The 27,186-nt window shown below is 40.9% G+C and overlaps 2 protein-coding genes and 2 pseudogenes across 4 annotated transcripts in view; 3 read left to right on the top strand and 1 right to left on the bottom strand.

The window, feature by feature from the left end:
- The window catches only part of LOC125723040 (cytohesin-1-like), a 458,952-nt pseudogene that overhangs the window by 326,031 nt on the left and 105,735 nt on the right, over positions 1-27,186 (top strand).
- The window catches only part of LOC125723068 (uncharacterized), a 124,717-nt gene that overhangs the window by 23,042 nt on the left and 74,489 nt on the right, over positions 1-27,186 (top strand). The gene's annotated exons all lie outside the window — the stretch shown is intronic.
- Positions 11,704-14,247, top strand: LOC125723072 (uncharacterized). Its single transcript, XM_048999517.1, has 2 exons — positions 11,704-11,886; positions 12,340-14,247. Exon 2 carries the CDS (start codon positions 12,767-12,769, stop codon positions 13,451-13,453), a length of 687 nt encoding a protein of 228 aa, XP_048855474.1. The 5' UTR covers positions 11,704-11,886; positions 12,340-12,766; the 3' UTR covers positions 13,454-14,247.
- Positions 21,556-27,186, bottom strand: part of LOC125723043 (cytohesin-2-like) — a 333,559-nt pseudogene continuing 327,928 nt past the window's right edge.

Below are 27,186 nucleotides of genomic sequence, written 5' to 3' on the forward strand. Positions count from 1 at the left end.
AAAGAATTTTGTGGAATTCATCCCACCTCAGCCTCGTTTTCATTTTGAAAATGGTGACCTCTGCGAAATAAGCTAATAGCCCCCCCAATTCAGTGCCAGAACATTGGAGTTCACCCCAGTGAGCGAGAGGGTTACCTCCCTTCCACTTCGAGTTGGCGGAGGGGGTCTGACTGTTTATGCGTATGCACCGAACATCAGCTCAGTGTACCTGGCCTGCTTCGAGACCTGGGAGGGGGGCTGGGAGGTGCCCCCCATGGGGACTGCATTGTCCTGCTGGGAGACATTAACGCTGATGTGCGTAGCGACAGTGAAACCTGGAAGGGTGTGATTGGGAGGAACGGCCTGGCCGATCTGAATCCCTGTGCTGCCCACAGTGTGTCCATAATGAACAGCATGGTGGAACATAAGTGCTCCTGTGACCGGAGCACCCTGGGCCGCAGGGCGATGGCCGATGGCAGTCTGATGGGACTGGCAATTTGCTACTTTTAATATCTCTCCTTAAATGTTTCATGTTTTTTTAATTAAATTTTTTATTGTCATATTTAGTCCTACGATTTTACTTTGTGCATTAAGCATTTTATTTTTTATCATCTTTTCTGGAAAGCACTTTGAATGACCTTCTTGTATGAAGATGTGCTATACAAATAAACTTGACTGAAACCGACATAAAATATTCATTCTCTACTCATTTCAGCTTCTCCAGTTTACAGCTGGGATCCTCCAGTACAGCAGAGAGCAGCTTCACTCCTGAGTCTCCTGGGTGATTGTAGCTCAGATCCAGCTTTCTGAGGTTTGACTTCAGAGCTGAAGTCAGGGAAGAACAGCCTCTCTGTGACTCTACAAGCCTGACAGCCCATTGAAAGGAAACCACAAAATTTCAGACAAAATACAGGCAGCAGCGACCTGTAAACACCAGTGCTGACGTTGCCAGTGACTGGCTTGGACCCACCAGAGCAAACACCCCCCCACCCTTCCCCCATCCCCCATCCCAGGTCTCCCTGTTGCTGATAAAAAGCTGCCATTCGGGGGTAATATTCTGCACTTGGGTTTGCCTGAGTGCCTCTGTTCCTGCAGCTGCCACACACTGTTCACTGAAGCTCACCTTTTAGCGTCACTGACTGTAATAACAGACATAAATGATTGGCTTCTAAATTAGACCATCCAGTGAGAGCGACCCACTGCATCAAACAACTGGACTCTCTCACCCCCAGTCCTGCCAGAGGAAGAGCACTGAGGACAGAAAAATGACAGCAAACAACATTCAGCATTAGACTCTAAAACCGTCTGTAATGTCTGTGTTTATCCAGTGGACCATAAACTAAAATAAGCTTTCCTATTTCAGTTTCATTTAGATGTTATAAAGTAATAAATAAACAATCATAATAATTAAACCATGTATTACTGACTATCAGACAACTTCAACAAGTTACCAAATGGATGCAAAATCAAAGATATTCATTTGCGCCTGGCACTAACCATGTATTCCTTCACAGTACTAAGCCATAGAAAGGTCCCCAATGAAACCCCTGCATTCCTGCATCGCAGATACTCTAATCGCAGCATTTATGAGATTATATTTGTACTGCCTGCCAATTTTTATATTAGATTAGACTAAAAAATGAGAAATATCTATATGCAGAAGTAGTTTTTCCTGATAAGAAGGATGACATCAAGACTGTCAGCATTTACACATCGAATTATGACACATCTGAGTAGCCCAGACTGTCCGTAAAACAAAGCCATACAGTATATTTGGCTGACTAATGTACATACAGTGTAATAAGCTTATAATCAAATGGATAGAAGAACGCTCAATAATGGACAGGATTCAAAGGGTAAATAAGGTGCATCATGTGGAAGAGAAGTTAGGTGGCGTTGGGGTGCATTGTGAGTTTCATCTGGAAGCTAGAAGGCAACAAACAGGGCTTTTTGGACTTCTCCTGGGGCTACATCGCTCTACCTTTTTGTAAAATGATTTATTTAAAAAAAATCTTTTATCCTTACACTATAATGGCAGGTTTAGGACTAATACAGTACAGTCATAACCAGTGTCAAGGATTCTATGCATCGCTACACAGAGACAAGTCCAGATATTGAGCCCAAGGCTAAAATTGTGGTTTACTTACAAGTGCACTTTGCTGGGCAGTGGGGGTGTTTGTCCTTCTCTGCTCACATTTTCCCCTCTTATCCTGTCTTCTCCTCCGCAGCCCTTCCTCCTTCTCTCTGTTGCTCCTATATTCCCTCCCCTCCAGCAGTCATCTATGTTCTCCTTCCTCTGCGGTCTCTCCTCTTCTCCCATTCTTCAGTTATACTGTCTTCTCCGCTTTCCCTGTATCCCTCCTCTCTTCTGGTCCTGTCGTCTCTTCTCCAGTCATCCCCTGCTTCTCAGTCATCTCTGCATCTTTTCACTCTTTTGTTTGCTCATTCTTTGATTGTTTGTGTTATTTGTTAACCCACCACCCCATGCTGGATGAGTCTTGATGTTTTTTGTTCTTTTTAAAGTTAGGCTTCTTCCTTTGTTTTTGTGCCATATCTTCTGCCCTCTTCTGGTTGCGGCAGTGCATGACACGGGTGGAAAAATAGGGTTTATTACAACACACACATCAAAACCAAAAGGATCAGGATGGATCCAAAATAAACAGCAAATGACCAGGAATGAACTAAATGATGGAATAAACACAACTAGAGAACTATATACATACATACAACATACAGCTATAATGAAGCATCAAAGAACAGAAGCAGAACAGTCACTTAAATACACAGCTAACAAGACACAGTGCAGGACAGTGAGAATCATAACCAATAACAAGGACTGAGGGCAACCCAGGAACAGGTGTTACAGTTAAACAGCACTGGTGAAATCAAAGTGACCTTTCAGCCACATGGTCAGCTCTGCATCGCCCTCTGCTGTTTGCATTAGAAGCTGCTTGAAATTCCCACTCTCCTTACCAACACCTCGAAAAGCCAGGCCTTGCCGTGCCAAGTACTTAACTTCAGAAGATTTTTCCTCACTTGCTGCTGCTCTTTCCAGCTCATCTGAAGGTTGAATATTAACAGGATTGATCTTCTGAATCCATGTCATCAGTGCTAATCTGTGGCACTGCCTGTCTTTATGTGCACTGAATTTCCCCAGTGCCTTTTCCAGTTTCACATGCCAGTCTTCACAAGAGCTGAATGTGTCTTTCATGCCAGTTTAGACATTTGTGTTACAAATTATTTTGCACAGTAGAAACAAAGAACCCCCCTTAAGATGAGGGGGGGCTGTAATGGAGCCCAGTGTGATCTTTAAACCATTTCTCCTGAAAGCAGAGTCTCCTGTTTGATAGACGTGACATTTACATTTGGCTGATTTGGTGAAGGTCCAAGCTCCTCCCCCCTCCTCCCTAATACACCTTCATCTTCACCTGCCTGTCTGCTCTCTCTCTCTCTCTCTCTCTCTCTCTCTCTCTCTCTGTCATTGACTCACACTCAGTCTCCCTGATTAAATGCTGTATCTGAAATACACACCACAGGCCAAACTAAGAAGCATATTAAACTAACATCAGGATCAGGCTGCTGTGACGTCATTATTCACTCTTAACCATCAATATTTGCTCCTTTTCTCACTCCCCTCCATGTCGCCTGCATTCTCTGCCGTCAGCAGCCTCTTGCTGTCTCTCCCTCTTCATCTTTACTCTCAGCACAGCAGAGTTTACATGAAAGCAGTTATCAGTAAACAAGTGGTGTTTCTTGGCATGATGCTCAGGAATGGATTTCTAAGGGTTTGTTACCTGAATGGGAATGATTAATATATGAAGAACCCTTGACTCACATACTGTATACGTCTATCATCTGACTGGCACTAATTATCTCACTGTCTCTACTTACTTTCCTGCTTTTCTGTGGTTTCCCAAAAACTCACGATTGTCACATTTCCTCTTCATGATGACAAGCTACTCACTGTGAATAAAAGCTGACTGTAATAAAACTACCTGCATTTAAATCATACATTAATGACACAAAATACCTTAAAGTATTACTTACTTATTTTGCACAGTAGAAACAAAGAACCCCCTTTGGGGGGGGGGGGGGCAAAGTGAAAGTGATGTGGAAAATCGCCTCAAAGGTTTAAATATACATTTGCAGATAAATGAAATGCTATGTGGCCCAGTGGGTGGCGCTGTCTGGGGATTTGAACCCCCATTACTGCATGTTCGTACCTTGTTTGTGCTGGTTTGCCTGCTGTTTCTGCCGCAGGTGAAAAAGCATACAGGCAGCTGAACCGGTGTCTCTAAACAAGCCATTGTGGGTGCAGGTCATAAGGCGATTTCCTACTGCACGAACTTGGCCCAATTGAAGGTCTTAGGAGGTAGTTCCTGAACCGTTTTTTAGTTCCAAAAATAACATACTTTTTTCTTGACCAAGACTCACTGGGTGGGGCTTATAGTGATAAACTTTTCCTATTGGTTGACCACAAGCCCCAGCGCCAACTTGAAAGTTTCATGAAAATGCGGGAAAAGAGAAGTGGAGCAAAAATTGAGCAGATGGAATTTTTTTGTAGCTGTTACACTAAAGGCATCAATGAGTAACTTTTTTGCTTCTGTCCCCATAGTTCTGCATCTGAAAATGCGATTGATAACGATTAGCATAATGAAGAAGTGTATATTATGGACACTGGACTGGAGCATTATCAGATAACCTCTCAGTTATCCTTGTGTGAGAAATATACACAGTCACATATTGAGACTATATTAGATGATGTGGTCTTGAGAGTGGGGCGGCATGGTGGTGCAGTGTTGCCTCACACCTCTGGGACCCGGGTTCGAGTCTCCGCCTGGGTCACATGTGTGCAGAGTTTGCATGTTCTCCCCATGTCGTCGTGGGGTTTCCTCCGGGTACTCCAGTTTCCCCCCACAGTCCAAAAATATGCTGAGGCTAATTGGACTTGCTAAATTGCCTGTAGGTGTGCATGTGTGAATGCATGGTGTGTGAGTGTGCCCTGCGATGGGCTGGTCCCACATCCTGGGTTGTTCCCTGCCTCGTGCCCATTGCTTCCGGGATAGGCTCCGGACCCCCCATGACCCAGTAGGATAAGCGGTTTGGAAAATGGATGGATAATAATAATAATAACAAATAATGATGATAATCATTGATGTCCAACGACTGCCCAGTTACTGTAAACAGTAAAGTACACGTAACTGGACATGTCTGTATTATTTTGGTTTATACTTATTAATCCATTAATTCTAACTTTTGTACTTTAAATGGACAGAGTACAGTTATTATTATTAGGAAAAGTATTGTGAGGGAACGCAAAACTATTGAGAGGAAACACAAAACAATTAAAAATATATTTTCTCACCCTGACATCTAAGGGACTCCATATACTGCAGATGATCTATAGAAAAAAATCACAAATACATCACTATCAACAAATATGTGGTTTTATTTATGATGTATGAAATCAAAATCATTGGGACTCAAAGGAAAATGGCTCTTCGCAATTTTCTTTTAAACCGTAATCATAGGCAAATTGATTAAACATAAGTATTGATTTATTTCCATGACAACATTGTATATAATACTTATTTTGTCACCCTGGTCTATTTCATTGCACATAAGAGAAGGCACACAGAATAATAACCAAAGGGTGAAGAATTTGATTGTGATTTTATTTTGAAAGATCACTTTATTATGGAAGGCCATTTGGGACTTAACATCTACTTTGACGCCCATGCCAACATGTCAAACAAATTATGTCTTAACACGTATATTACTTACGTGTTAAGCCATTCGGACATCTTAACACGTCTTAAAACTGCATGTTAATGCGGCCAATTTGAACCTCTTAAGACGTTTGTACCTTTAATGCATCTATGCTATTGGTTGGCATAAACGTACACACCCCTTTTGACGTAAGGGCTATACGCATGCAGTACGTGCCCTGTACGTTGTAGTCACGTGGTCTCTATGTTCAGCCATGTGAGTCCTACGTTGTTAATACGTATAGGCAACGTATATATTACGTGTCAAACGTGACTGTGATGTTGTTTTCAGCACAGTCCATTTGTTGGAGGGGTGAATCACGGATTTATTTAAACTGGCAGAACAGTTATCGTTAAATCTTTACAAAGTATAACTGGCAGTTTTAACATTTAATGAAACTGGAGCAAAAATGGTAAATCTGGCTAATATTGATTTAATTGCACTGGTGTCTTTGTGCTGAACAGTGCAGATGAGCTAAACTTATCATTTTGATCACTTTCTGTTCTGCATTATCAGCAAAAACTATATATTCAGCAAGGAAACGTATGTAGTTATTCATTTATTTGTAATAAGGAGTTTATAGTGAACGGTCATAGCAACAGTATGAATGGCATCAATAATTTAGCTGCCTTATATTTTACCGGATGTACGTCGCATAGCCATTCTAGATATCTGAAATGACAATTGTGGATAGGAAGAATGTCATTGTGGATATCTGAAATGCTCTCTTTGACTAGGAAGAATTGAATTAGAGATATCTGCAATCTGCATATCCAGTCTAGCGATTAAATGTTAAAACGCCTTGCCATACTTTTGCATGAATTGTTCCTGTGCTGCAGTATTAAACTATTTTAAAATGCAAAATAATTATTCTGTGACTGCATTGTTAATTTTTTTCCCACGTATTTTAAACAAATCTAATAACAGAGTAGATGAATTGATCATACTGAGGGGTTGTGCCATTGCCTTTCTCTGTCCATGTCCTTGTGTTCTACACCACACCTTTGTTTCCTGTAAACCTGCGTTAGGCTCTTTCTGTACCTTTCCGACACAGAAACCTTTTCTTAACATGGATTTATAACTGTCTTCTCACTTGAGTATGAATGATGCTTAGATATAATCTATATAATATAAATTTGATATATACTATATATGTGCACCCCACAGAAATCTCCACAATTGTAGAGATACATATGGTCTCTATGCTTTTCCTAGAGAGCCCAGGCATGAGACACAAAATAATCAGTTTTCCACAGCATTTTCCTCCAAGGCTTCTCTAGTTAAACCATAGAGACTATACCATCTTGCGTAGTCACTGGATAGCATGCAAAGAGCCATTTCTGTGGTTTTTGTTCTCTTGCCCCATTCATCACAATCGCGGTGGATTAAAAGAAAAAGTCAAAAACAGTACTGTGTTATGCTATGTATAATAGGATTGCAGATTAGCTTAATGGACAGTCACCCCCGTTTAATTTTTATACAGTTTTTCTGAATACTTAAACACTAACAATGATTCTTATAAAACTATTAATAGTTATAGCAAAATTACTCACTGCTTTGCACTCAGTATGCACTTTTGTAACACACAATTTGCAAATGTGTAAATACAATCCACTGCACAGCACTCTTTTTGCGGAACTGTAAACACAACTCACTGTTTTACACACAATTTCTAAATGATCAACACACTCCTAGTAAAACTATACACATTTATAGCTATTGTTTACACTACTTTGCCAGCTGTCTGGCCACACTGTCACATGTGAAAACGGTTTTAGATAATTAGTTCACTTTGCAATCAGCATGAGCGCTATAAATAAGCCACAGGTACAGTAAGCTTTCAGTGTGGAGAACAATGGAGGGAGAAGGAAGACTGAGAAGAGTGAGAATTAGAGAAGGGCAAGGAAGAGGATGAAGACTAGGAGGTGAATTTAGAGGATGAGGAGGTGAAGAGGAAGGAGGCAGGGTAAGAAGAAATAGAATAACTGATGTCATCAGAGCTACAACAGTGGATCATGTGATCAACCATGGAATGACCCTGAGGGAAGCTGGCCAATGGGTTCAGCCTGACCTGAGCCGCTACGCTGTAGCAGGCATCATAAGGACGGTTCCAAATGAGAATCGGTTAGTACAGTTACTTCACAGTACGTTTTGTAATAGTACCATACTCTAATGAGAAACACAACAATGCTGTACAGGTAAAAACTGAAATGGTTACTCTACAGACCTGCTAGACATCCAGAATCTGGGGGCAGAGGAAGAATGTTCACTGAAGAACGAGAGACCCATATAGTCAATATGGTGATCACAAATAATTCCATTAGGCTACGAGAAATACAGCAGCGCATAATAGAGGATGACACCACCTTCCGAAACATAAACAATGTGAGCATCTCTGCATTATCTCGTGTACTGGCATGCAACAGAATCAGGATGAAGCACATTTACAGAGTCCCTTTTGAAAGAAACAGTGAACGCGTTGGCATGGCAGGAACATTACTGGACACGGTGCCATAACCAATGTCCCAGGACAGCGTGGTGGTAACATAACTATGTGTGCAGCTATAAGTCAGAACGGTGCTGTTCACCATCATGCAACCCTGGGCCCATGTAACACTGCACACATTATTACATTCCTGGACAGCCTACATCATATGCTCACTAATGTTCACAGACCAGTTATGTCATCATATGGGACAATATTAGTTTCCATAGGACTGCTTTAGTTCGCAACTGGTTTACAGTCGCCCACTCTTCACTGTACTCAACCTCCCGCCTTACTCTCCATTCTTGAATCCGATTGAAGAATTCTTCTCTGCCTGGTGCTGGAAGGTCTATGATCGTCATCCCCATCAACGCATGGCTCTTTTACAGGCAATGGAGGAGGCATGCGAGGATATTGACCAGGCATCATGTCAGGCCAGGATAAGGCACTCCAGGAGAGTTTCCCCGGTGCCTTGGTCTAGAAAGCATTGCATGTGATGTTGATGAAATTCTGTGGCCGGACCCAAAGAGACGACAAGAATGATTTTTTTTCTCTCTCTCAGTGAAATTGTATGTTGTCTTGTGTTTCTTTTGATGCATGTGAATAAACATTCATACTTGAAATTTGAATCTTGAATTGTGTTTACAGAACTATTTATGACAAAAGTATGACCTCAAATTGACATACCTCGTGCACAGAGAAAGCAAAAGCCAGATGTGTTTTCCATTCCTACCATCAGTGTGTAGTTGGTGCATTGTATGCTTATTAAGATGATGGTTTGTGTTAACTGATTGGTACAAAAATACCATTTTTACAAAGGTTTGAAGAGTTAAGCAAGATTTATTAGTTTTTGCAAGAGACCTACAATGTTTTGCTGATTTGGTGGTTTTTTTATTTGTGTGCAGAGTTTTTGCAAAATAGCCAGTAGTTACAAAAATGTGTTTAAGCCATCAGAAAAAAACATGTGTGCTTTGGTGCACACCCATCCATCCATCCATTTTCCAAACCGCTTATCCTACTGGGTCGCGGGGGGTTCCGGAGCCTATCCTGGAAGCAATGGGCACGAGGCAGGGAACAACCCAGGATGGGGGGCCAGCCCATTTCAGGGCACACTCACACACCAGTCACTCTCACACACACACCTACGGGCAATTTAGCAACTCCAATTAGCCTCAGCATGTTTTTGGACTGTGGGGGGAAACCAGAGTACCCGGAGGAAACCTCACGACAACATGGGGAGAACATGCAAACTCCACACACGTGACCCAGGCAGAGACTCAAACCCGGGTCCCAGAGGTGTGAGGCAACAGTGCTGACCACTGCACCATCATGCCGCCCCCCATGAATTCATTTTTCCATTTTTATTTTCAATAATATTGATGTTAACTCAGCATCTTATTTTCAATGTTGAAAAAGTCACTTTATATCAAGGTTTCGCCACCATTAATTTTTCAATATTGAAAATCTGACCAAAAATCAATTCAGTTTCAATGCTGATAATTTAACACTGACCATAATTCAATGCATTTAACTATACTTCAACGCTGAAACAATAACATGATGCTATCTGGGCTATGAATAATTATTTCAATAGATATACAGATTCCAAGCTCATATAGGTGACACACAGGTACATAATGGGCGTCTTATGTCTGAGGTAGCCAGCTACTGTGTTTGATAACCCACCATCATAATAATAGTTTCTTTGCACCAGTATAAAAGTAAACCAATTGATCCCTCTTGCAATAACCTGTGGTATGAAACTGAATAAAATGTATCGTATCAGTCTTGGGGAAAACCAGTGAGAATCCACTGTGAAACAGCACAGCGCAAATTCTCATGTGTTCCTAATGACAAGGGTAAGACTGGTAATCAAACTAGCCTCTCAGCAGGAGTGTTAGTGTAAAAGCAGGGCTTATTGACACAGATAATAAAGCTTGTTAGAATGCGTAACATAATTATTTAGCTGGGCCCAGAAGAGGTGAGAGCTCCCCTAGTGGCTACAGGAGTGCATTTTCCCCAAAGCAGATATAATGGATGGTGGTCTTATTGCTTTTAGACCACAACTTGGGATAGAAGAACAAATCAAATTATTTTCCTCATTTAATATTCAGATTTTAATTGGGCTTAAATTTTAGAACACAGTGTGTTCTAGGATGGTACGTTATGGATATTAGTCTCTGCCACATTCTAACGCTATAAATCCGGACCTTTTCCTATGTTTGATTTGGTGGCTGCCAGGCGTTCTGAGTAGTATAGTGACTATGGTAGGCGTGTGATTCCCTATGGAATTTTTTGTTCTGTTCTGTGTGGCAAATACATATAATGCTGACATTTTTCCTGGAAGATTTGGGATTTTTCATCCCGTGCCTTAAGGTATTTCTCTCCAGCTCTAGGGAGTCTCCCCCGAAAACACCAGTCACTCACTAGCCTTACACTTATGCTTGCTGACTTATTCAACACCATGAATGGATTAACAGAAAAACAGAAACCTATTAAAAGGCTGCACCATATCATGATATGCAAATAAACATCCAGCATCATTGTTTCACAGGGAAGTACATTATTTATTGATAATTATAATCCTAACCCTTACTTCTCAGCTTGACAAACATAAGGTGCGGCGCGTGAGCATGTGAACTGGTTGAAATGCAAGTGTCTCACAGTCAATGCATAAAACTTGAGAGCCCTGACTTTACTTATATAGCCCACAACATGTTTATGATTCATAAATAAATCTGGCCAGCAAATCGGTCTTTCATTTTCCATAGAATGAAAAAAACGATAATGTTATCCCGCTGATTATTGCAGGCGCGTTTCACCCCCGGCACTGGCTGGAGACACAGGCAAAAGGCATACAATCTTATTGAGGTACAAAAATGATTCCATCTACTCTGCACTTCTGCATAACTTCCATCATAGTGCCAGTTTTTGCCAGATCAAATCTGCAATCAGAAAATTACTGCATACATGCCTTTATATTACGGTCAAGCGGAGAGTCAGAGCAGTTTCCATAGAAACAACGTAAACAAACTTTACCGTTTGAAGCACAACAAACTCTGAGTGAAAATGGCGCAGAGGTGAGTAGCTTGTTAGCTCTCCAAAATGTCTTTGAATTCTTCAACTGATGTTGTGCTACTTTGATTATTTAGCCTTTTATACTATAATGACATAGTAAATGTCTATAATACAATAAAAAACATTACATATTTTTTTAATATTACATATTTTTTAACGTCATTTAAAGTGCAGTGGTTTTTATTGCTACTGTGGTTGCTAATATTTAAATAATGACAGACTATTTGGTTAGTAAATTCATCTCAAACATGCTAGTTTAGTAGGGCTTCCCAACCTTTCGATGTCCGCGGATCGGTTTCCGTCGTAGAAAAGTGTCACGGATGGGTAAGACGGCGGTATAATTTGGGGGTTCTCACGCCGAGCGGCGGGAGATTGACGGTGTATACGGACATGCGGGGCTAATGGCGTATTTCCGTACATCAATACGGGCAGCTTTCTTTCCAAAACGGCGCGATCCCCTAATAAACGGGACGGCTGGCTCCTCTACCCCCGGTTGTCTGCCGCCCGGTGCAATACTCCGCGCGGACGGTACCGGAACACCGACCGGAAGTTGGGACCCCCTACTGTACAGCGTGGTAGGTAAATTGTTAAAAAAAATTGGACCATTACTTTCGGAGTAGGCTAGATGCTTCTAAGTTTATCATTACATCTATTTACATTGTTACACAGGATTAACACTTTCAAATATTCTTAGCTTGGTTAGTGTTAACTCAGTTCTTGGTAGTATTCATCTGGGTATTCATTTGATGTGGAGCACAGTTGTTTCGTATTTGATTCTAGTTATAATTTGGTGACATTACTGTTTAATATGCTATTGCACTTACAGTATCGTGCATTTTACAGTAGATTTTTTTTGCAATCTTGCTCGCTGTTTCTTTTATTCTTTCTTTTTTATATATGTGAACCCTGTAATTATTTATTATAATAATTATAACAATTGTATTTTCTGTATGGTTGAAGAATTTCCAGCTCTTTATTTATTTTATTATCTCTCTTAAGTGCTGGTTAATCTCTCATTTATTCCCCAGAGAGCGAATTGAGAGAGCTGATCGATGGACCAACACCCAACACTGGGAAGCCTGGAACCTGTGGGATGAAGTGATCAACTGGGGAGAAGGTGTGGAGGAGTTCTCACCAGTGACACTCCCCACTGTCCAGGCTGGGGGGGTTAAGGGGGGATTGGGGGGGTCTACCGATTTGGGTAAGGGAGGGGAGAGTGTGGGAAAGGATGGACTGCTAGCCAGCACTAGTATTTCATCTCAAAGTCTTCAGAGTAATTACGGCCTTTCATCTGAAGACTGGGAAATTTATAAAACTTGCTACCTTAACAAAAAAAAGAAAGTCAGGAAGGACCGGACAAGCCGGGGGGAGGGTGAGGTAAGGGGGCAGAGTAGTGAGGAATATGTGGAGGTACCAGAGTGGGGAAGATTTGAGGGGAAGGCCTCCAGGGTTGTGATGGAGGGGACAGAGGCTGGTATTAGTATGATGGATATGCTAAATGGAGGTGAGGAGAATGTATGTGAGGTGGGAGTGAATGTGGAGGAGGTTAAGGGAGGAGGAGGGAAAAGTACAGGGAATGCTGTGGAATATGTGGTGTCACAAGTAGGCAGAACTTGGCTAGAACCCATCCAGGAGGAAGACCTTGAGGAAGATGAAAATAAAGATGAGGAGCTTCAGGAAGCAGAAGACACTGATGCTGCCACAGTGGACAGTTGGCAGTGCATGGCGGCATATGTAGCCAGAATATGGCTGCAGACTTTACAGGAAGATGGACCTGAGGAAAATGAAGAAGCTGATGTGGTATTCCAGCAGGCAGAAGATGCTGATGCTACCACACTGGTCAGGTTTCAGTGTATGGTGGCATCTGAAGACAGATCACAGCTACTGACTATACCAGAAGAAGGACCTGAGGAAGAGGACAAGACTGAAGTGATGAAGACAGATAAAACAAAAGAAGATGCTGATGCTGCCGAGAAGATCTACAGTGAAGAAGAAGTATCATTCCATGTGAATGCCGAAGATCTTTCTGAAGATGATACTGAGAAGAGCCACAAGAAGAAGAAGAAGAAGAAGAAGAAGAAGATGAAGTGGTGCTTCTTCTGCTGTCCCCTGCCCTTCAGAAGAAGTAGCAAGAGGCAGTAATTATAAGGTTGAGAAATTCAGGTTTACAAATGACTTAAAGCAGTAATATAACTGCATTATTGACACCTTCACAATGCACTGTAATGCATCCATAAATATATTATAGACATGGGTATAAATATTGAAGAAAAAAAATAATAACACATTATAGCCATGTTTGTTATGGATTAATGGCCGATATAATGTATTATGAAGATATTTATTGTGTATATATAGATCAGAGCATTCATAATGCATTATCAACATAGCTATAATGTGTTATGCCTTTGTATAAGTATTTACAGCCGTGTTTTTAATACTTTTATAAATGATTTATAAGGCATTAATTGGGTATGTATAATGCAGTTATATGACAGCTTTAAGTAAAGTTAAGTAAAGTGTTTATTTTTTTTTTCTTAGAATACCCGTGTTAGAGCCCTGCATTTGGACTGGGATCCCGCGGGACCCAACGGAAAGAGATACTGTTTAAGTGTTAATGTAGCTATAAGATACGACAGGATAAGATATGCTAAGTTAAAATATAAGATAGGCTAAGACGAAATATATTAATATAAGCTAAGTTGAAATATAATAAGATAAGATAGGTTAAGTTATATGATAAGATAGGCTAAGTTAAAATATAATAAGATAGGCTAAGATAAAATATGATAGGCTAAGTTAAAATATCATAAGATAGGCTAAGTTAAAATATGATGATAGGCTAAGTTAAAATATAAGATGTGGTAAGTTAACATATGATAAGGTAGGCTATGTTAAGATAAGAGATTTGCAATAAAACATATTTACTTTTCAAACTGTGTCTTTGTCATCTCTTCAGTGTTGTGTCTGTCTTTGATAATTTTGAATTGTTAATTTATATCTGACACTCTCCTAAATGTCAATAAGCAGAGACGGAGGAATGGGAGGAAGGTACAGTTAAGTATAAATGATAAAGTATCAAAATCACAGTGTTGCCTTATTTTGACGCAGAGAAAGTAATTTCAGTGTTACTACCACATATGAGTTAATGGCTGTAAATGTTGGTGTTAGAAGTGCCGGTAAATAATGCGGCGTAAGTTTAACTCTGGTGTGTTTCTGAAAAACGCGCAGCCTTCTGCCTACTGTCATTCGTTGCACGTGTAGGAGGCTATTCTGGTAAGTAATAGGTAAAGTTGTCATTTAACGTAATGCTAACGTGCATTACCAGTTAGTAAGTGTTTTACTATATCACACAGCTTACGTCCTTTATAGTTTTAGCCCGGTGCACTCTGTATCCATGCTAACTAGCTAGCTAATGTTAACATGACGCAGTACAGTCTTCCAGCTTGGGGATTCCCACCCCTGTCCGCGGCCAGTATTCTGCAGGGGGGTTTGCGGAGGTGTTGGTTGCAAATGCAAACGATCCCTTCATGTTCATGCGTTGTTTTCTAATGTGTAAATAAAAGATAACTATCAAATTCAATGTTTATGTCCTATTATACTAGATAAGACTGTAAAATAGTTTGCCCTGCATATGGATGCCATGCAGTCAGAGTATGATCAAGATAGGGTGTGAGTGTGGAAAAAAGACAAATGTAACAGTATTTGAGGGATGGAGGGATGAGAAGAGTGGGATGGAGGGAAATGTAAGGAGAAGGAGGTTCCTCGGAGCTCCGAGATGTGTTTGGCTGTAATAAATCTGAAATATAGCTATATGACATAGTTTTTGATAACACCAGCATTTATTTTTTAGGTTTGTCGATCTCCGTCAAAACAATTAGAACGAGTTCATTATGTAACTGGAACCCCTCTCACATGTAAACACAGTGACACGCTACAGCGTTGGTTTGTTGTCTGAGGCTATGATACTGACCACAAACACATTCTCAAATTTCACTGCACCAATCACAGCATACGCAGGCAGAAAAATGATCGCAAAAAACATTCAGCATTAGACTCTAAAACCGTCTGTAATGTCTGTGTTTATCCAGTGGACCATAAATTAAAATAAGCTTTCCTATTTCAGTTTCTTTTAGATGTTATAAAGTAATAAATAAACAATCATAATAATTAAACCATGTATTACTGACTATCAGACAACTTCAACAAGTTACCACATGGATGCAAAATCAAAGATATTCATTTGCGCCTGGCACTAACCATGTATTCCTTCACAGTACTAAGCCATAGAAAGGGCCCCAATGAAACCCCTGCATTCCTGCATCGCAGATACTCTAATCTCAGCATTTATAAGATTATATTTGTACTACCTGCCAATTTTTATATTAGATGAGACTAAAAATTGAGAAATATCTATATGCAGAAGTAGTTTTTCCTGATAAGAAAGATAATATCAAGACTGTCAGCATTTACAAATCGAATTATGACACATCTGAGTAGCCCAGACTGTCCGGAAAACAAAGCCGTACAGCATATGTGGCTGACTAATGTACATACAGTGTAATAAGCTTATAATCAAATGGATAGAAAAACGCTCAATAATAGACAGGATTCAGAGGGTAAATAAGGTGCATCATGTGGAAGAGAAGTTAGGTGGCGTTGGGGTGCATTGTGAGTTTCATCTGGTAGCTAGAAGGGAATAAACAGGGCTTTGGGGGGGGGGGGGGACTTCTCCGGGGGCTACATCGCTCTACCTTTTTTTTTAAATGATTTATTTAAAAAAAAATCTTTTCTCCTTACACTATAATGGCAGGTTTAGGACTAATACAGTACAGTCATAACCAGTGTCAAGGATTCTATGCATTGCTACACAGAGACAAGTCCAGATATTGAGCCCAAGGCTAAAATTGTGGTTTACTTACAAGTGCACTTTGCTGGGCAGTGGGGGTGTTTGTTCTTCTCTGCTCACATTTTCCCCTCTTATCCTGTCTTCTCCTCCGCAGCCCTTCCTCCTTCTCTCTGTTGCTCCTATATTCCCTCCCCTCCAGTCATCTATGTTCTCCTTCCTCTGTGGTCTCTCCTCTTCTCCCATTCTTCAGTTATACTGTCTTCTCCGCTTTCCCTGTATCCCTCCTGTCTTCTGGTCCTGTCGTCTCTTCTCCAGTCATCCCCTGCTTCTCAGTCATCTCTGCATCTTTTCTCTCATTTGTTTGCTTATTCTTTGATTGTTTGTGTTATTCGTTAACCCACCACCCCATGCTGGATGAGTCTTGATGTTTTTTGTTCTTTTTAAAGTTAGGCTTCTTCCTTTGTTTTTGTGCCATATCTTCTGCCCTCTTCTGGTTGCGGCAGTGCATGACACGGCTGGAAAAATAGGGTTTATTACAACACACACATCAAAACCAAAAGGATCAGGATGGATCCAAAATAAACTGCAAATGACCAGGAATGAACTAAATGATGGAATAAACACAACTAGAGAACTATATACATACATACATACATACAACATACAGCTATAATGAAGCATCAAAGAACAGAAGCAGAACAGGCACTTAAATACACAGCTAACAAGACACAGTGCAGGACAGTGAGAATCATAACCAATAACGAGGACTGAGGGCAACCCAGGAACAGGTGTTACAGTTAAACAGCACTGGTGAAATCAAAGTGACCTTTCAGCCACATGGTCAGCTCTGCATCGCCCTCTGCTGTTTGCATTAGAAGCTGCTTGAAATTCCCACTCTCCTTACCAACACCTCGAAAAGCCAGGCCTTGCCGTGCCAAGTACTTAACTTCAGAAGATTTTTCCTCACTTGCTGCTGCTCTTTCCAGCTCATCTGAAGGTTGAATATTAACAGGATTGATCTTCTGAATCCATGTCATCAGTGCTAATCTGTGGCACTGCCTGTCTTTATGTGCACTGAATTTCCCCAGTGCCTTTTCCAGTTTCACATGCCAGTCTTCACAAGAGCTGAATGTGTCTTTCATGCCAGTTTAGACATTTGTGTTACAAATTATTTTGCACAGTAGAAACAAAGAACCCCCCTTAAGATGAGGGGGGGCTGTAAGGGAGCCCAGTGTGATCTTTAAACCATTTCTCCTGAAAGCAGGGTCTCCTGTTTGATAGACGTGACATTTACATTTGGCTGATTTGGTGAAGGTCCAAGCTCCTCCCCCCCTCCTCCCTAATATACCTTCATCTTCACCTGCCTGTCTGCTCTCTCTCTCTCTCTCTCTCTCTCTCTCTCTCTCTCTCTCTGTCATTGACTCACACTCAGTCTCCCTGATTAAATGCTGTATCTGAAATACACACCACAGGCCAAACTAAGAAGCATATTAAACTAACATCAGGATCAGGCTGCTGTGACGTCATTATTCACTCTTAACCATCAATATTTGCTCCTTTTCTCACTCCCCTCCATGTCGCCTGCATTCTCTGCCGTCAGCAGCCTCTTGCTGTCTCTCCCTCTTCATCTTTACTCTCAGCATAGCAGAGTTTACATGAAAGCAGTTATCAGTAAACAAGTGGTGTTTCTTGGCATGATGCTCAGGAATGGATTTCTAAGGATTTGTTACCTGAATGGGATGATTAATATATGAAGAACCTTTGACTCACATACTGTATACGTCTATCATCTGACTGGCACTAATTATCTTACTGTCTCTACTTACTTTCCTGCTTTTCTGTGGTTGCCCAAAACCTCACGATTGTCACACTTCCTCTTCATCATGACAAGCTACTCACTGTGAATAAAAGCTGACTGTAATAAAACTACCTGCGTTTAAATCACACATTAATAACGCAAAGTACCTTAAGTAAGCAAGTATAGCTTTCTACAGTAATGGAATATAAAATTAATTAAACCTATTACTGTCTACAAAATAACACATTCCGCACTATATCAGACTTTACATCAGCTTTCTGACCATTATAAATATACCTGAGTGAGCACCGTTGTTAGTTTCTAGGAGAATTTGCAGTTAATAACATTTCCAGGTAATTTAACCAGCCTAACTGCACATGAGGCAATTATTATAATTATAATCGTAGTAGGGGTAGGGGGCGCTATAGAGCGAAAGGGTGACTACGCCACTCTGTAACTGTCGCTAAGACGGTTATTTTATAATCACCTTTTTTCTGGTTTGATTTAATATAGAATGTATACTGTGAAATGTATGCCAGTGCCCTCTGCTGACTATTTAATTGATCCGTGTTAACCCTTGAATACATGGTCATGTGATGGAATAGGGTAGGAGTAAATGCATGCTGGGAGATTCATGGAGTCAACTTGTGGTTTGTCGGCTTGTCACGGCAGGATCTGTAATAACTCCTAAGCATTTGGTCAGAAGGCGCACACGGTAATTTATATTTATTGTATTTACTTGTTGTCTTGTATTGAAAAGTGGAATTGCGGGAATGTATGAGCCGCTGTTTAGCGGTAATATCATGGATCTTTTAGAATGTCTTGTAAGATTAAATGTAATGCAGGAATTTAATAATATGTTTATTTTATAGTTTTTCATAGTGTCTAGAAGAATAAAGACGGAATAAACTTCAACATCTGTCAGGCGTATGTTTTCTGTACCAGATGAAGAACTTTGGGAGCTGTTATATCTTCTATAGTAAAGGTAACCTTACAGTAAATGACGTCTGCTGTCATCTGACAATATATAGAAAATGTAATTAAATAAGATTCAATTTACCTTCTGCGAGGGGCACCCTAATATAATGATATATATAATAATTATAATATTATATAATTATATAATTTTAATAAATATAATATAATTATAATATAATAATACACTGCTGTCTGTCTGACATAAAATAAATAAAAGGGGGAATTGGAATTGCATATGACTATGGAGATTTTTACTAATTCACATAAGGGACAGCATAAAGGGTTGTTTAATTCAGTATCAGAGGAATTCATATATTTGTGTGATTATGATAATCACACTATTATAACTTGATAGTACATCTCTTGAATTGAACTAATTACAGTGTCATGTATAACACTGCACTTTTAAATACATTGTTTGGCAGAACAGACTGCAAAACTGTAGTCTCAATGGAAAGCTGGATGAAATTCCTAGGGTGGCGTAGTCAGCTGTCCACTGAGTCTACAGTTTTGTAGTTCGGTCTGTCATTATTTAGCCAGTACAGCTGTTTTTATTGTAGTCGAAAACAACAGTGAGTGCCAGTCACTGGCAAATCCCTTGGTTCCCGGTTCCACTCCATCTGTCCTCTGGTGGTCCCCTTGAGCTGTGGACCCCTTTCCAGTGTTCTGCAGCCAGATCCTCCTGAGCCGCACGGAAGCGGAAGTTGGCAAAGTGAGATGCGGCAGTAGGCCTATGCATGCAATTGACTGGAGTATGGAGAGTAAAGCCTTTCGTTTTCTTTAATAAAAGTTGTCCGTGTATTTTCTCATATGCGAGAACATCACAACTGCCACTGCACTTGTTGATGTGTAAGTGTGCCCTATTCAAACAATAAAGAGAAACTACATGCAGCACTGAAAAACTATTCCACGGCCAAAAAAAAATGTAAACATTCTTTCTATATCAGAAGCTAGTCTCTGACTGAAATTTCTATAAATCTTTATATAAACTGATAGCAATTAACCTAAGAGTGCATGCTTGGATTGTAGTATCTGTATGTACTGTGGAACTAAAAAGAATCATAATCAACATATATAATTACGTAAATGAAAAACAAATACGTTGCATTTTCCTTAATAGTTTTGCACGTTGCCATAATTTATATTTAATTTAAAGTATGAAGCACCCAAGCAAAGTTTATGTTGAAATAATACTCAAGATTCTTAAGTCTTAGCTCTGGCACAGTGGTGGATCTAGAAAATTTTACATGGGGTGGCAAGAGATTTTAACAGAGTGGCATGGAGGTTCAGTAAGAAACCGACTATCATTCAGAATCGTGGAGCTCAGGAGCATACTTACACTGAAAAAGTGACAATTTATCTAAGCATTTGGACTCTCATGGTTAAAACAATGCTGATTGTACTTTTCATTATCACTGACCAGTTGTTTTTCTTTGTTGTGCTGTGCAGCAGAACGTTTCACAAACATATCCAAATTAAGAGCCTTTGCACGCTGATTCTCAATGCTCAGCAGAGTTTCCAGGTCCGCGGTGTTCATGCCCAATTGTGCTATTTTGAAAACATAATTTCGGGTAAATATTAGGAGGTCATGGGTTGCGGATTTTTGGGCTGATTTCATAATGTTATACAGCAGCAGACTGCAAGGGGAAAAAGAAACTAATTATTATCAGTGCAAGTGGCTCCTAATCCTGAGTAATGCTGGATCTCTAGCCACCTAAAGTAAGAGACAGATGCACACGGAAAGCAGGGCTGCCGACCAACCTGCATCTGGCATGACTTTCACGCTCTCAGACACTCACGCAAGGAATCTTCCACTATATTATTCCACTATAAGCCTAAATGTAGCTACATCAGAAGCGTTGGTGTAGTTTGCAAACCCTACATACCATTTAGAACAGGGGTCACCAACATGGTGCCCACTGGCACCAGGATGCCCCCAAGGACCACATGAGTTGTCCACGGACCTGTTCTAAAAATACCACAACTCACCAGTGGGCAGCGACTAAAATTTCATTTTATCTTGTTGCTATTCTTCTTTAATCACATTTGTATTTATATAGATTTGAAAATGACAACATCCAAAAAAGCATTTAAAACGTGTTTATTCTACATAAAGTTTAGATAAGTTTAGGTAAAGTCTGTTCTGGTAGCCTTTGTATGGCTCAGTACCCGTGAAGTAGCTCTCAGTTTCAAAAAGGTTGCTGACCCTTGATATATAGTATACCCCAATCTTGGGTGATATATCCTAATCAGTAAAATAACAGTCGGCTAAATTCCGCATAGTGATCTCATTAACTGCGTGTTGTTGCTGAAATACATCACACAGACATCGGGGGAATGTCAAATCATCAGAATATGTAAGATTTATACATTTGGTTAAGTTGAACGCATTTGCTGTTGAATTCAATTCCTATCACATTAACAATTACTGGTTGAAAAATGAATTGCTGTTAGTGTCTTAAATCATACTGCTGTAAAAGTAAAATTTACAACAGAAATCAATATGCTTAGAATATGGGTTAAGATGGAAAATAATTTTTCCATCCCAATCATGTTGATGCAAATTTACAGCAGTGTGGATTCTCAGAAAAAAAGGTACTCTGACATAAAGATCAGCAATACAGTGCAAATAACATTTAATTTCACATTTATACAAAAAAAGGACAGGGCATTTCGATGATAAAATCTGTAGTGAACAATAAGTCGCATCAAAACAAAACCTGGTATTCGGTCATGCTACCTTAAGGTTAAACATTACTTTGTGCAAAGTTCCTTGTTCTGAAATAAATACTTTCTGCAATAGCACATCCAACCATATTCACACAGTCTTTATCGTTATTTATTTATTCAGCCGTTTTTTTCTTACTGCCAGCATCTCATAAAAAGGGTCAGTGCTCACAGCAGCAGTGATGCTCTGTATCCACTTGTCCTTCTCCTCAGGGGTTGGCGCCGAGATGCGGTACACCACGTGATTGCCCTCTACCAGGCGGCCGTCCGCCTCCGTTTTGCAGGCTTTTATCAGCTGTCTGCTGTTGTTAGGGATGTACAGTTCAAAGCAGTTAGGCTTCCTGAGATCCTTCACCTCACGGATGCTCAGATTCTCCAGCGGAATGATCACCCTGGGTTTCTTATCCGTAGTATGTTTAAAGTAGTAAAGGCAGTTGTCCATCAGAATGAACCACCGCCTTTTCCATGTTTTCACCCGTCCTCCTCCCAGTTTGAAGAGCCAACCCTCTCTGTCAGGGTTGAAGAAGACATTGTTCCCATTGTCTTCAGGAATCTTGAATGGCTCATTCTTTATGCTCTTATAAAGATTTCGGAGGAGATCATCTGGCAGGTTGCCTCCATCATTGATTCCTCGATTCATGGAGATGAACCTGTCCACACTGGGCTTGTCTCACACATTTGGATTATGAAGGCTAGTGTTTAGCATGATTATGGAAAATGAAAGTACATAGCAGGTGTCAATGTTCTGGAAGACTCCAGGATTACATTGACAGTACCTCTGCGCAAAGGCCTCCATCATCCTGTCAATCTTTTGTGCTTCTCCTGGCAGACGGAAACTCCAGAGGAACTGCCTGAGAGCCTGTACCAGGTTGAACCCTGCGAATTCATGAAGCCCAAGAAATGTTTGGAGGACTTGGATATTGAAGTCGTCTCTCTCACCCAGGTAATCCCCAATGGCTGTTTTGTTCAGCCCCTCTCCCTTGTATAGGAGCTGGGCGATGTCCTCAGACGTGTGCCGGAGAAGATTGTTTTGTACCATGAACAGGATACCCTTCTTAGGGTCCATGTTGAATTTCTTTCTTCCCATGGCGACATGCCTATTCTTTTCTAAGATTTGGCTGCGTTTGGTGCTGGATTCAAGGCCCTCCACTTCCATGAGGGCCTCTCTCAGCGTCTCCCGCAGCCTCTGGATCTCCAGCAGAAGGGCTCCTTTCCTCAGCCGGATGTCCTCAAGTTCAGAGTGCTTCTCTGGACTCAGGTCCATGGAGACTGCAGCAGACAGGAAAAGGAGATCGTCAGCGGGTGTGGAGCTCAGCAGGTTGGCCATCTCTGCCAGTTTGGTTGTTGGTTCAACTCCCATGGCAGAGTAATCGTAACATTGTTAAGCCCTTGAGCAAGTCCCTTAGACCCAAGTGCTCTGACCCCAAACTCTCCTCACTTCGGACAAAAGCATATGCTGAATATATGTAATCCCAAAGGACTGTTACAGAAGACCCCAGGACCGGAGTAACGTGGGAAGCAATTACTGATGCCTGGAAGCTTTGGGGCTTGCAAATAAACTGCATCCAAAGGCAAATGGCTAATAAAGAATGCTCTGAATGCCAGGCATTCGTCCAGCAGTGAGATCGTAGAGATAATGAATAAAGATAGAAAGTGTGAATAAAGATAAAACATTTTGATTGTATTTGCGAAGCGATGGTGGATGTGCTGAGCTCACCGGGAAGGTCATGTGGTCCGCATTCCCTCCCCATGCACACGTGATCAGCTCAATCACACCGAAATTGTCGGTTTGCTGCCCTTCAGGGAAACAATCTAAAGGGTGTTACGGGAAAAGTAATCGATGCAAGAACCAATGATGTTCTCCTGGTGCCTACCCCTGTTTATGTTATCGTTACTGACACAAACAATGATGAACGATAATAAGCATTTATAAGCCATGATGACCGCACCATTAACGTGGAGCTGCACTAACGTCTGTTTTTATAGCTAACCAACAAGTCAACGTCTCACCCTGGTAATGCAACAGCGCCGGTTAAACAATACGTTTACACAGAGTGCTTGTGATCAGTGGCCTATACTACGAATCAGGGTTACTGGCTTATCGAGGTAACTTGACGGATTTAAGGTACCACAGTTTAAAGGAACTTCATATTTGTTCATCGGGATGTCTGAATCGGTGCTAATCAGTACTACGATGCCAGTTATGCAATGTAGTTTTGATAAAACTTTTCTGTCATTTAACATAAGAGGAAAACAATAATTATACTGTAGTCAAATTGGCTGATATAAAATCATTTAAAACTGTGACAAATTTTGCCTTTTTTTACAGTGTATACTTCCAGTCACAAGGTAGCAGATACGGATTTCTGAAATAGCAAAGATAAAGGTCAATGATTAATATCCCTCATCTCTTTTAAAACTATAGGTAAGATGCTGTTTCGATATCCTGTCTAGGGTTGGAGTGTAACAGTATTCACGGGAAAGGGGAATGGGATAAAGGGACAAACGGGGTGAGGGCAAGAAGGGAACACCAGTGGACAAAGGGATATTTTTTGTATTTTCATTTTTTTTCATGTATAATACTGACTCTGAACAAATAACCCGGTGCAAAAGACTTTGGTAGTGACTTAACTTACACACAAGTCAAAGCAACGAGGGGGCTAGTGAAGACGTAAACCAAAGAAAACCAAGCGGGGAGACAGCAAGCCAAACTGAGGTCGCGGGGGGGACCGGAGCCTGTCCTTGGAACAACAGGCGTAGGCAGGAACCAACCCTGGGCAGGAGTCAACACTCTGCAGGGCGCAAACACTCACAACTCAGATTTGCCAATTAACCTACCCTGCGCACTTTTGGACTGTGGGAGGAAACCGGAGCCCCTGCTGGAAGTATTTCCCCATTCACCAGATTATATTGCCAGAAGACTGAAAATTAGATATCAAATACTAGAGTGACATAAAAACAAAAAACAAGTTTGCTTGTAATGAGACGCAAAACAGAAGATTATCTCTTTTTATATTTTGAGAAAACATTTTAACATTTATCCAACCGGTCAAATGGTTTAATACTTCATACAGCAGCATTTCTAAACTCATTCCTCAGCCCACCAGACAGCTCCACGTTTTTGCTCTGTCCCAGATCCCTGCATGCATGAACCAAACAGTCACCTTTTACTGCTGTGCTGAGAGCTTGGACAGAGCAAAACTGTGGATCTTTGCAGTGGGGTCCAAGGACTGGGTTGAGAAACCCTGGCATAGAGGAGACTGCAGTGAGAGCCAAGAAAAAAAAGAGATTAGAGAGGAAGGTAAAATGCTTCCATTAGCATGGCAAATAAGCTGCAAGTACAGACGCTGTGCTTTCATTACAAACAAAAAGCCTGTATGACCCTCCTAAACACACAAGTCAGATTAACTTAACCAGGGGAAATAAGCATAAAACTTGGCAAAGACTAGACTATGAAAAGGGAAGGTGAACATCATACTTACACAAACTTCTGCTAAAGCAAATGGACAAACCCCTTTTAACTGAATCAAGTTACTTTAAAAAATTAATAATTCAAAAATAAATCAATAAAAATTAAGAAAAACACAATCATGCTTTGAACTAATACTGCAGTCAGTCCTAAATGTTCCCATGACATTCTTTTCGTTATGACGCACACTCGGTACATACTGGTTAAAAACCATTTATAATCCTTCATGTATCAGTCTATGATGGAGCACCCCAACCTGGGCCGCCCATCCAACATGGCAGATTTCTGCCCCCTGGCCCCGGAGACTAGCAGACCAACCTCTGGAAACAGGGAACCAGGGGGACATGGGCCGCTGACTGGATGGGCGACTCCAGAATGAGGTGAAGCAGAAGGTAGACTCCACAGCAGAGGACCGAGGAATGTAGACCAAAACCAGGGAACCTGAAGTGGCAAGAACACAAACCAGGACAGACATATAAAACCAAAGCAAACGCATCAGTGGCACGGCCCACCAGCTTGTGAAAGATGGCTACCTGGCATCATGAATCCCTTAATCAAAAACCTTTGTGATGGCAACTTTGCCACCCAGGACTGATCCCTTCTAAAGACCTCAAGTTTCAATGCAAGGTTTCCGAAATGTTTTGAAACATTAGTCCATGTGACTGCTGTGGTATTGTTCCAGGCAGGGAAAACAACTTAGGAGAAAATTTCCGTGCATGTTGGGTGTTTGTGGTACTGTTGGGCTGAGGGGGTAATTGAGTGACTATTAACCTTTGAAATCCAATTATATTATTTAAACAGATTAGTAGTTAGACAGTGTGATTTAGATGAGGATAAGGATGTTTTATTGTCATTACAAAACGTGTTCTACATGAAGGGAACAAAATGAGGCACTCAGATCCGGTGTATTAGCAATAATAAAATAGAAATAAAATCGAAAGAACAATACAATGAATAATATGGCAACAATTAAAATAAAATAGAATTAAGACATTAAGATAAATTCCATTAGGAGAATTTAACCATGGATGTAAAGTGAGCAGGTGTGAGTGTAGCAGAGATTACTGAGGTCTGTGTGTAATAAAGTATATGTGACACTGGCTGAGGAAGCAGCAACGTGTGTGTGTGCAAAGTCACAGTAATAACCTGCAGCACTGAGGGATCTATTGCAGCGAAGCCCTGACATGTAACACTGGTGATGAATGGCAGTGTTAGATATAGGTATAGTGAGGTACTTATAATTATAGTAGGTGTAGGATCAAGGCCTGGATTAGATTTAGTTAGAAACATACAGGGCAAATTTAGATAACACATACACACACAGATTGCATATAAATATAAATTTAGGGGCAGTGTGTAGCTCAGTGTGCTAAGCCTGTGATCAGAAAATAGCCCACTTTAGCCCAGCCTGGGCACATCTGTGGGTCCTTCAGCAAGGCCCCCAGCTCCCTGGGTGCCACTATGACTGGCTGCCCGTCACGGCCAGCTCACTCTGAGCAAGTTGGGGGAGGCAAAACGGAAATATCTTGATTGGGATCAATAAAAAGTATTAATTCTTATCCTACGGTCTGAGCATTCGGTCAATCCAAGTACAGAGAGTGGTAATGTGGACAATGCTGCTTGCATTTCCGGCCCAGCAAGGCCTGCTGCTGCTCCACAGCTATATATATTCAGCACTGACCTTTTTCCATTCAGTGGTTGTTAAAGTAACTTTGTGTAGCCTAGTAATGGTGTAGTGCAATATTCTTTGGTTTGTAATATAAGGGATTAAATAATATCCTCCAAGTGACATACAGGCCCTCCACATTTTCAGTGAAAGGAGACCAGAGAGCATGAAAGCTCTTCCTACATCTGCTGTATCTCAGATTTTCAATAGGTAACATAGAAAACACATCTTTAACCTATTGTCTGAAGGCAGGGGGTCTGGAGGACTTCCCCTGCGTGAGAGTTGTTCTTCCACCCAGCAGAGAGGAGAAGGCTGTGGCTCTGGCCTGTGAGGCGGTGTATTGTTTTTCTGCGGGGAGATGTGAGCATCGGGTGAGACTCGACTCAAA

Source organism: Brienomyrus brachyistius, unplaced genomic scaffold (genome assembly GCF_023856365.1).
Source record: "Brienomyrus brachyistius isolate T26 unplaced genomic scaffold, BBRACH_0.4 scaffold45, whole genome shotgun sequence".
NCBI lineage: Eukaryota > Metazoa > Chordata > Actinopteri > Osteoglossiformes > Mormyridae > Brienomyrus > Brienomyrus brachyistius.

Bases quoted from the DNA above. Each gene is read 5' to 3' on its own strand.
- LOC125723072 (XM_048999517.1), top strand. From the start codon at position 12,767: ATGGAGGGGACAGAGGCTGGTATTAGTATGATGGATATGCTAAATGGA.